The sequence below is a fragment of the Spodoptera frugiperda genome, chromosome 29 (genome assembly GCF_023101765.2).
Source record: "Spodoptera frugiperda isolate SF20-4 chromosome 29, AGI-APGP_CSIRO_Sfru_2.0, whole genome shotgun sequence".
NCBI lineage: Eukaryota > Metazoa > Arthropoda > Insecta > Lepidoptera > Noctuidae > Spodoptera > Spodoptera frugiperda.
This window is the reverse complement of record NC_064240.1, coordinates 7,181,093-7,193,416: the sequence shown is the minus strand read 5'-3', so window position 1 is coordinate 7,193,416 and position 12,324 is coordinate 7,181,093. Positions and strand designations below refer to the sequence as shown.

General features: G+C 34.5%; 2 protein-coding genes across 2 annotated transcripts in view; both read right to left on the bottom strand.

Moving 5' to 3' along the window:
- Positions 1 to 7,465, bottom strand: part of LOC118268079 (uncharacterized) — a 60,174-nt gene extending 52,709 nt beyond the window's left edge. The window contains exon 1 of the mRNA XM_035582333.2: positions 6,843 to 7,465. Within this exon, the coding sequence (XP_035438226.2) occupies positions 6,843 to 7,131 (289 nt within the window). The 5' untranslated portion in view covers positions 7,132 to 7,465. The remainder of the gene's footprint in view (positions 1 to 6,842) is intronic.
- A 790-nt stretch (positions 7,466 to 8,255) lies between these two features.
- The window catches only part of LOC118268677 (uncharacterized), a 173,771-nt gene continuing 169,702 nt past the window's right edge, over positions 8,256 to 12,324 (bottom strand). Inside the window, exon 7 of the mRNA XM_035583256.2 lies at positions 8,256 to 12,286. Coding sequence (XP_035439149.1) covers positions 12,164 to 12,286 — 123 coding nt within the window. The 3' untranslated portion in view covers positions 8,256 to 12,163. The remainder of the gene's footprint in view (positions 12,287 to 12,324) is intronic.

The following is a 12,324-nucleotide window of genomic DNA, read 5'->3' as shown; positions in this document are numbered from 1 at the left end:
GAGGGGATGGCTACAGGATCCATGTTAAGTTGCTGTGGTTACAACCGAATCAAATTAAAACACACACCAACGCAACTCTACAAAAGGAATGAAAGAAAACTACTACCAGTTTATATGATTTTATTTCTTGGTTTTCAAGCTTTTGGGAATAGTAAAAGAATTTTTATGTGTCCCCAGCTTCTACCACTTCATCCTATCTTTTTCTCTATTTTATAGCTATGACCAATATTTCTAGTTCCCCTTTGATATTTGTTGTCGTCGCAACTTTATTGAAGTTTAGTATGTAATCAACTTCAGCTGGCGTACTGGAACATGTTGTTGAAAGAACCCGACTCAAACAGGAAATGTATCAAATTGTAACAATCGATTTATACTTAGCTGCAATGGGTAAGAACATCGGGTAAGTTTGAGTAGATTAGCGACTACACCATATGCTGGCAGGGCAACGGGAGGGGTTCGTAAAATTTATAACCATCGAATCCGCACGCTTATTGGATCATAAGCATCGATGCATATTAATTCAATCGGCCTCCTCAATCTTTTTTCCGTACATCCAATTAAACTGTGTACAGCAAACAACTGCTGGGCCTAATTAATTTAATTGAATCCTCACATCGCATCGGGGAGATAATTCAATGCACTTACTTACCTTTTTGGAATTCATTAATTCTTTTTCTTAGCTAGTTATTTCAAAATAAGTTAGAGTAAAGTTAAATTGCTTCAGATGCCAGTAAGCTAGGTGCAACTCCGATCAAAAGCGTGCGCGCAGTTAAATTGGGCACTTTATTATGTTGTACGTAGCTACGTTGAAACGTGCCACGCCATGAACTAGTCTGGCACCGGTTGTCGATGTGTGTATAATTAGCGTGGGTTTCTAAAGGTCATTGTCACAGCCTCACTGCATTCAGAATTCACATTTAAAATAGACTTTCCAGACAAGTTAAAGACACAATAAGCATTACGTATCCCGGTATCATAATAAATGTAAAGCATAGTAATAAAGATTAAAAGAAACTTATGTGAGCAAATCCGATTAACCTTATTGAGATAATGATTATTAAATAACTAGTGTGCATTACAAAACAAAAACACTGTAGGTCAACAGTATACAATATTATTACATAAATTCTAAATAACATAGGATTTGGTTATTCCACGAAAGTTAATGAATGCAAATGATCGCCTTTAGATATCTACGCTGTCGATACCTAGTTGCGTCAATGAGGGTACCATCGTGACTTGAATAATTTATGTATTAATACATTTTGCAATTGGCTGACTGACTGGGAATTTTAAGCTCAATATAAATTTATATTGAGCTTAAAATTCCCAGTCATCGATTCATTAACTAAGGACTAAGAAATAAAATATTTCATTTGTTATACTGTTAGGGCAGCCAATTGCAAAATCTTCGGTCAAGTTATGAATACAAAAGCTCGCATTAGTACCCGGCTACCTGGGACGTATTCTTAGAATATGACACAAAAAACAGCTTCCCTGTTGACTCAAAAGTTCCCACAATAACTGAAGAGAGGGGTGAACATTTCAAGTGTGGTTTTTGTGCCCTCAGCCATTTGTCGAGTGCGATAATAAAACTGTAACGCAACGGACGTTTTAACTATAAAAAAATTGAGGTGGTACTTATTTAAAGGATACGCACTGCAAAATAATGCCATTATCGGCACTTGTAAACGGATATCCTCGCGTTATAGGTTACCGAGGTACACTGTTACACTAAAGCCGCTTGGATTCCCAACCCTCCTTTCTAAAAGATATTATTTTTCGTAATTTATTCAGGCATAAAGCATTAGGTACAAAGCCGTTAGATTTAAGCTGGGGCTCAGATTACGCGACGAAGACTTGCTTAATACGGACTGACTGCAGTCATTCAATAGCCTGCAAAACAACACCGAGGAAAGGCACTATCGGGGACGAAAGGTGACACCGAAGCCTGTGGCATTAGATCTATAGGTGACTAGGTATTGGATGGAAATATTACTCAGTACGTTTACAATTCCGCTCATTATTTCTAAAATTCCCAGGCCACGTTTGAATGTTATTCAATCTATTAATCTACCTACATACAATGCAGTAGTTATTCAAGAACCAACGTAGGAAACTGTGATTTGGGATTTTTTTAGTTAATAAACATTCTAATAGTAAACTAAGCTGTTTCCCTAATCTCATAATGACGTTATTTATAAGCAACTGTCTAAACGAAGTCTGTCAAAATATTACCCAGGATGATGTCATGGTACTTTCAAGATTCCAGATAGGTACCTACTTTAGTCGAGGATGTGCGAGCGACTGTTTGGCCTGCCCGTTTATGAAGTCTTGTTAAGCACGTAGGACCCCTATGTGATAACAAACTATGCTTTTATATTGTGATAGACAGCTTGGTTAGATAGACGTAGTCCAGACTGATTAAACGTCATTTCATAAAATGAATTAATATACTAACATAATAGACTTTTAGTTAGAGTTTGGTATCTAGAAGAATCTGGCACACCGAAATTGATCAACTTTCACTGTCATGAGTAATAATGCCCGTCTGACATTGATGAATCCATTTTATTTAGGCTTGGTGGATGACGTGTGAAGAGTTGGTAAATCTGGACTCAGATTAATTAGACCCAGAAAGAACCATATTAGTTAGTTAATTCAGTTTCAAAGGGGCGGATAGTAATCTCACGACTTATCTCTAATAGTCAGTCTGGTTATCGACTATGGTTATTTAGAGATTAGATCGTGTCCGGTATAGAAAGCTAGATAAACACTGCTGCATAGGGAAATATCGTGTTCAATTTGTATATTAGAACCTTTGGTTTTAATTAGGTACGTAGGTATTTACTTTCTTTAATGACGGATACTGGCCGAAGTGCTATTATTAGATAACCATTACATTGACAGTGATCTTCATTAAGGAGGTACGAAATGATTGCTGCCTAAACTAATGGGCAAAGAAGAATCAAAAGATAAGTTTCCTACTTATCTTTTTCGTTAATTAAATGCTTAGATAGTCAGAACTATTAATTTCGTGTAGTTCCCCAGCTGTTTGAACTTAGTTAACATCCTTAATGCAATTATCAGTTGGAACTTGAAGCACTTAAGAACAAATTGCCCTCTGGATCTAATAAGATTTATTTGTGATCAGATGCAGTGGACGGAACGCATAAGTCCATCTGATCGTTTAACTAGAGGAATAGCTCCTTATCTGAGATGCGGGCAACGGAAACATTCTCTATAATTTCCTTCTATTCAATATAATATAAGAGATTAGTGATTTATGTAGACGCTGTCACAGACGACCATTATCTTACGGTTAATATAAAATTGAAAAGGAAATAGTTATTTCGGTAGAAAAATTATTTAAAATTTGATATCGTTCCCATACCATCAGTAAAAGGCTTAAAAAGCAGTCGAGGCCACCTTGAAATACTTTTAAGTAAAACTAATCAATTTGGTTGTTCATGATTCATAGGATATGTTTTCTAGAAAACTGGCTCCTATATTGCGTTATGAATAAGGCTTGGTATTGCGTAACTGGGATCGTTTAGCTAGCATCGGCATCCATACGATTGAATGGATGTTCCTCACGCAGTAGATAAATCAAGCATGGGAAAAACCGACGCCGCAGTGGCACAGCTCTCTTTGTTTTCCAGACACTATGACATTTGATCGCTTGCAAATGCAAAATAGACTTTGTATAGCTGAATGTCGAAGGGGAATCATGATGATCTTTGCTTACTTTGCATTTCTAAAACTGACTTCTACTGAATCAGAACTATCTATGCGGTTGTTTGCAATTTCAGCAAGTATTTATTCAATGTACCCATATACAATTTTGTATAGGTACGTAATACGTAGCTACTTATATTGCACGGCTTATCTATGTAATTTTGCCACTGCCTAATTAATTCTTGCGACACAACTCGTTTCCTAGTTATAAAGAAAACTGATAAGAACTTTATCGGTCAACGAACTCCGTAACAATTGTACAAACGTCTGGTTACAACTTACAGTGACCATTGTGTACCTGACTTATGTAACGTAAATGTACAATACATAGATGTATCAATTGGAGTTGCCATTTCATTTATGTTTACTGAATATTGTTACCGCTGGGCATTTAGAGATAGAGTCCAATTAGGAAGCATTGTTTGCGGTCACTATTCACGATAGTAGAATTGTAGCTGCATTTTGAACCACAAAACCAGAGGATCTAAAAGTGCATAATACATATTGTACCAATACCAACCCAACGCCCAGTCAATAACACGTAGACACAACTAACTAGTAACAGTCGATAGAGACATTTGGGGAACAAGGATGTTCTTCATTTACGTAAGTTATGAAAATTACTTCGTAATAACACATTAGTCATCTTCGAAACATAGAAAGTTTATGCTGTAATTGTGATTACACCCTTCACTTTACATGTTACAGCGATAGCATCTGTGCAACCGGCCAGGTTGTGCGGCTAATAAATTATGAAACACGTCGTGTAACTGCACTAACTTACAATATGTTGGTACTCAGTGTGTATTAACTAGCGAGAATAGCACGAGATACAAGAAATTAAATAACTAACTATTGCTTTTATTTACGTAATAAATGACAATAACTATCAGTAAAAGGTAATCTACGATATGCACGATTTAAGAGGAAAACTCTTATTCATAACAGGTATCATGGCATGACACACCTAGTTATTTGCAGACAAATTACTGCCTATATTGTGAAATGATACTGACATTTATGGCAATTTTATTATATTAAAAACAGTATCTTTTAACCTTTTCTCTCATAGTTTTCCAAACCATGAATAGTTGAACCATATTGTGTGCCCGCTGTACCAAACGAAGTAAACGTGCAGACACTGCAGTATCGAGCGAACGAGACTGCCAAATGGACTTTTTATACCAATGTGTGAGCCGAATACGGGCTGTGTTCGAGTTAAGGGGTTCTTTACAGTACAAATAAATGAGACCATAAAAGGGCGAACCTCGACGAGATGACACTCAAACAACACTTAGCGCTTATCGTCCAGGTGAAAGGTTGTCCAATGAATTGCAGTGTTTACCCTACCACAATACCGACTAAGTCAACGGGTATTTTTGTTTGTCTCTCATTCTTGTTTATCTTGCTTTGTTTTCCGTAACAAATGCATTTAAAGAGATTTTCGTGTCTCAGTTGTCTCTCTGTGACAAAGTCGTGGTTCCACAAAATTAATGTCCCCATTTAACGACGTGTAAAAGTTACGATTTGCTTTGTACGGAATTTAACATTTCGTGTTATCTATTAGAATATTAATCAATGTAACAGAAATCTTGATAAAGGGCATATATACCCTATTTCGGTATAGTTCCAATGGCGTTAGTAATTAAAGGTCGATTTAATCTCCTCGGTCGATCGGAGAAATAGGAGCTTGTGTACTATGAATAGTTAGCCGAAGTTTATAAATAAAATAACAAGGAATTCCATCTTTCAAGTGTTAAATACTTGAGCGGTCAGAATCATCAAGCGGCGAGCAAGCATTGGATGGGTTGAAAATTATCTCGAGACGTTTTTATGGTTCGCATTGGAATCTGGGAGTTTTTTTTCCCATCGCGGGTCCGTTCGAACGCTCAAACAGGTTTTTAGATAGCGTTCAGAGTAATGCATCAACGTGGTACGTTTTTGTAAAGGCGGCATATTCAAGGAGAAGGTAATGAGGTTTCGGAACGGTCCTTTCAATAAGCTTAATTTACAAACGCTTGCTGGACGTCATTTTACTCAATATGCTGTGGTGACAAGGAGCTCACATACACATGACAAGAATTGCTACTGGATTGTAAGATGGGCTCCTAGTGGGACAGTAAACATGAAGAAATGTAGAATCATATGAATGTACTAATGTATAGGTACTTTAATATGTAACGGAGAAAGATGCTTGCATTAAATAAACATGTTTTTATAAAGACTGCTACACCAGGAGAAGTTCAACTAGATAGGTATTAGATAACCTACCTCCGTGATGTTTTTAATTGGCCGCTAATCTTTGTAGATAAATACCTAGGTACGGGAGTACCTATTTGCGTGTATTTACTTTACATTGATTGCAATAGAGCGGCTATCGCACCCATATTAAACTAGATTAAACACTGCAATGTGCGTAGCCTTTGCATTGAAGTACTGTGTAGGTATTACTAGCCTGGCACAATCTATAATAACTTAAGGATTAACTATCTGTTTATGCTTAAGTATAGGTAGATAAATGGATTTGTAGGGTACGTAAGTAACTACCTAAGTATGGATAAAATGACTATAATTAAGGTACCTATATGTACCTACCTAAATAGGTACTCACTTACACCAATTAATGTGGTGATATCCTTGAATAATTCTAATAAATTTTGAGTAGATAAACAAGATGTAGATTAATAATTGGAACGACTGTTTCATTCAATAGAACGAGTGAACTAAAGGGGTTATCGAAAACAATTCTATGTTTATTTACCTACGTAATTTTGTAAACAACATTTAACTGAATTAAATAAATAAGTAGGTAGGCTTAGCTAATTAATAAAAAGTAGAAATTAGAAAAATTTAAAACATTGGTGGCCTGATTTGCCATGAGTCAGGTGAACAGAGCGTGAAGGCTTAACCTTTTAGTGTTAATTGCAGTCTGATTATACCTTCAGTGCTTTGAATAGTCACCTAGAAAGTAGGTATCGTTGCCCGATGCATATTAATTAGCAATTAGGCGAAGGCTTGGGGATATCTAAACAGTAACGTGAGTTCGTTCCCGGACAAGACTTTTCAAATCAGAAACATCAAGGTCAAATAAAAACTGTACTCACGGACTGGTACTTTCTTCGGATCATACTGTTCAACTAGCTCGTTTATTTTGATGATCTTCGTCTGCGCTACTTTTGATCGCTCGGTTATGTCTTGAAGTTGCACGGTCAACTCGCTGAAGATATCTTCCGCCAGCAGCACCAGGGATGCGAGCTGTCTGAGTGCATTGCTAAGCGTGCAATTGGTCACCGCTTGAAGCTCTTCGTCCGCAACCCTTGGCTGGCCATCGTTGTCTCGTAAGCTCGTACGCGATAAAAACTTAGGTTCCACTGCACGCTGCACGAAAGGCATCTCGATAGTAGTCCCAAAACACCTTGAACCACTTATTCACCCATCCCCGCGCCACGAATTAAACGTAATTCCGACATCCATTCAACACACCAACACAAAAAACGTCAGGTAACCGCCACTTTGAATTAACCGACATCCTGACCAGTGAACTTTCACTTATTAGCGGTTTTTAACAGTACCGTGCAGTTTTTGCTACGCTCTAATAATAATAAATAAGTTTTAGTTCATGTTTTTAAGTTTTAAAAGTTTGAAGAAACTTCATATTGACGAAAGCCCGCCATAACAGACGCTGCGCGACACAACAACCCGCACCTGCTTCCTCCGGCCGAATGATATGAATGAATGTAGCAAGCGATGTTGCCATACCCGCTTACAATTTTACCGAGTTTTAATATAATTTTATTTTGATAAATAAAAAAGCTAATGAATGTGGTGCTATTTTCATAGTATTTCAATATTATACTGGATTAATTAGGCATGAATAGTTTACTACATGCATATACAGACGTAAATCAAGAGTTTCTAGGTATACCTTAACTCTCGGGATAGGCAAAAGTGATCGAATAAAATTTTATTTATATTTAATAATGAACATACTTATTTAAAACACAACCTTAAGGTTTATCATGTAATAGGTAATAATATTAACTAGTAAAATAGGTTTTATAAAAAAAAAAACATAACACTATTTAAGAAGTATTAGATTAACTAGCTTTTTTATTAAATAAGCTCATAATAATATAAAGTATGTATAATAAGAAATCTTTAGAAATATCATTTTCAATTTTATATTTTCCTTTAATAATTGGACTGTTTTGCCAAAAATTGTAGCAACACTAAACAACAAAATAAATAACAGCGCCATCTTTAGTTTAGAAATGAGAAATAGTGTTCGTTACGGTTCCTAAACGCAAAGCGATTTACAATATACTTAGATAGATGGCGGTGTCGTCATGTAGCTACGTTAGTTTTTGAGAAAACTAAGAGATGGCGCTGCTAAAGCGCCAAATTATTTTTTCAATTATAGTAATATAAGGTTTCTGGAAAATAAATTTTGACTCTGGTAGGGCAGTATCAGGGAGTAGGTACATAAGGAAGAATGTTAAGCCTGAATTAAAGTCAAATTAGCACAAAAAATAATGTATTACATTTTTATAACAAAGCGTTATAGCGTGACATTCCGAATACACGTCTACACAAATCTACTTAACGTAGGTAATGCCTGGCATTAATTATTATAATATATAAATATTTATATTATTGTAAGGGCAACATTGCATGATAGCTTCATATCAGAAGTAGAAGAATGTAAGGACAGTTAATTAAGTAAATTAAATGGGTATTGAGTATCACCTTAACAGATTAAAAAAAATTACACGTTTGGTACATGATTCTAGATTAATATAAAATACAAAGGAGTAGTTATTATTACTTATATTTTGAAAATTTTACTGCAAATTATTGTAAGAAGAGCGACATTCATAGGTTTGATAACTATCTAGCTAGACACTTATTATCTAAGTTTAAATAGGTATATTTCCCTTACATAGGTACGGTAGGTACCTACGTATAGGTGGTAGGGTACATAATTCAAACTGACACATTGAGCCATTTTAAACACAGGTAGGATTACGTTTCCATTCAAGCATTTTTATATTCAAGCTGGACAGCCAAGACAATGTTTAAGTACCTCCCGCAGAAATTAATCGCTGAGTTAGTAATTTCGTTAACCAACTTTTACCTTTACTGCAAAACGCTAAGGTTTTATATCTATTAAAGAAATTAACGACTTAGCGACCGAACTTTGTCGTTGTCAAAGTCGGTACTTCGGCTTGAAAACGCCAGATAAGTAAACATTTTTAATCAATTTATAAAGATAATTTATTTTAATTGATTGGATCATCTGACAAAATAATACCTACATTTCAACAGTTTAAAAGGTAGGTATAGGTTTGGACCTATTTTAATATCATTCACACTGACTTATTAATAATTTTATTATAAGAATGTCCACTCTAATTCAATGGCAGTATTTTATTATTGTTTAATTTTAATACATTTTAAGGTACTTAAAGTCGCACCTCTGCCAACGATAAATGGCCTATTTATTTATTATTACAATACATGATTAGGTATATTTGATACATTTTTTTATGAAATAATACAATAATAGACTTAAAACAATTAGCTATACTGAATTACACAGATATTGAAACAGACAAAATAATTGGTAAGTAGATTTTAACATTAGCCCAACTAATGAGATGTTTATTGTTAGTCGGTAGTCGAGAGTTGTGATGTCTGAAGTGGCTTTTTAAGGCTTTTCAGTTGGATATTACATATCAGATACAATAGATGGGTTTTCATTACCTTACCGCATTTTAAAAAAGTTATTGGAATGTAGAGGTTTGATACTACACAAGTAATACTTGTTTCATTAAATAAGTCCCAAAAAAACTAGAGTCTAATACTAGGAATAATAGATTTTTATTGTAGATACATACATACATATAATATTTTTCTATTCTAACATTTTGACCTCACTATTTGCTTTCATATTCAATCATTAATACGACATACAAAGCTTACCATTTATTTTCTTAACATAGGTACGTCTATTTAATACTTGGTAACTTATAATACCTAACTAGGTTTAATGATTCCAATTCCCTAGTACACAGGATAAGTTTGTTTTTTGGTGTGACAAAATTTTCATGTCTTCATCTATAAGTGATGGTAATAGAACACGTTTTCACCGATAAACTTTTTGTGTTTTAATATTTTTTAATAAATATCACATTAAAATTTTGCCACACTTAAAAAAATCCTGTTTAAGGAGAAATCACATATGAGAAGAAAGAATCAGCACATACCTACAACTGTATTCTGGAAAATTACAGAAGTAAAAAAGTGCCCTCTCTTTCTCTTAAATGTCTATTGTGATTAAAAGTGAGTGATCATTTAGACGTTATTTTTTATTGATGTAAAGTACTCAGGAATTGGCGTCATTGCGTCATTTGTTAATTACTTCAATATTGTTGAGTGAAAATAAACCTAGTCTATCCGATTATACGGGTTTGATTAGAAAACTTTACCTACAATATTGGATAATGGGACGATATTGGAAATCTACAAGAAATTTGTATTTTTCTGTACCAGTGAAGCATTGATATAACAGTAAAAATTGAGTCTAACGAACTATAAGCACTTTTTAATGGTCGAACATTCGATTTCTACATTATACATATTTTGATGTAGGTAAGTGTCCATATTATAACAGTAAAGTAAAGTAAAATGGCTGTTCATCTACCAGGATTTGCTAGAATCTTCTGTTCAGGGTCAATAGTAAAACTTGATAGAAAAAAATCTAGAAGATTAGATTAGATTGATATGATTTTATTGGGCAGACGTAATTAATTTTAACATCTTTTTGGCATCTTGTTTCCAATAACTTCTTTATCTTTAAACTTATCCTAATTTACACATTTAATTTAACTTACAAGCGTCTTACATTAATACGATTATGCATAGTACAAAACATGAATTAACACTTATTTTTTATCTGCTCATCTTTTGCACAAACGCACTATGCAGTCAGTACGCCACGGTAAATACTATCCATTAGATATCTCTAAAAAGTGCAACTAAATTGATGATACTGCCAATATAGTAGATATAGGTAGATCTAACATAGGTACACTGAGAATCAGAACAATTGGAATAACTAAAAGTGACTGCAGGATTAAGGAATGGAAATCAAACAAAGAAGGTACATATCAGCACATCAAGCTACGTAGCTACTACAGTTTGTGAAGTTTCCTCAATGGATTTTCGACTTTCTACTTAAATACATGAAGTTCAAAACGATTAAAATAGATTAGAGTAGAGTGACCTGCTGGATCTAGTTGTAACATTTAATAGAGATCGATGTTTTTCCTTTTCAGCATACAATTCATCAATGTTACAATATTGAACACATGCAATGGCATTACTACGTAATTTACATTCACGTACATTCATACACTTATAAGTATACATTGCTATCCTACATTTGAGTAAGTATCAATATAAGCGTGATATGGGTAGGTAGGACTAGATAGTATCTATTAGTCTAAATATTGATAGCGATTCTAAAAAACTAATAAGATGTTGTCTAGGTTAAACAAAAATATCAATAAATAACAATTAAGTAGGTGTATGAATAATATTTTCCGGAAAATCAGGGTCTCTATAACTTACCAAAAGTTTACAGATATTCTACGATAAATGATATAGGTATATAATTAGGGATAATGGTAGAAATAGTAGTAATATGATAAGACAAGATATGTGTAGATAGACTAGCTAGTGATAATTTTGATTATGTTTTCAAAAGCTCCACTCTCATACAGCGAGACAACAAGGATATGTATAGGTAGATAGACACATATGCTTCCACAATAATAACTACCATAATTGAAGAAATAAATACTGACTATAAGAACACAGGGTAAAAATAGGAAAAGGCAAGAATACATTCAGCTAGAGGCTTTGGTTAAAACTTTAGAAGATTACATTGGATTTTGAATGTGTTTGCACAAGGTAACTGACAAAAATAACGTTTAAAATCAAACGACACATAAGGACGAGTACAGTACTCACTAAAATCTAAACTTACACTAAATAAACAGTCCAATGAACAAAGTAGCGCAAATTAAACGAGTACTCGTCACATTACTCGCCGCCAATTCCACCAACACACCATATCTTGTATCCGCCATCTTTAAATACACTAAGACCGTTGCAAACACTTCGATATTCAAAACAAAAGTTTAGTACATGAAAGCAATTTTATAAAACTGATTACATCTTTTTATAAAAATCACTAGTTTTGAAATAACAAGTTGTCGATTGATAGCACAATTTCAAGATGGTAGACATAAGATCACCGATTCATTTCAATTCCAACTGTTGCACATCCTTGGCGAAACTAGCGACGACACGACCTCTGTCGGTCGGTGAAAGAGTGCCTCATTTATTTGCGCACCCCGCGCTATGGATCCACTTCATGGCAGACCTCCATGTAGTCAGGGTCGTGCATGATGTCCTTGATCATGTCTTTGAGCATTGTGTAGCGAGGGAAAATTGGATACACCTTGGAACTCACGTAGTCCGACTGGAAATAAAATAAAAACAGTGTTATTTGTATCTTAT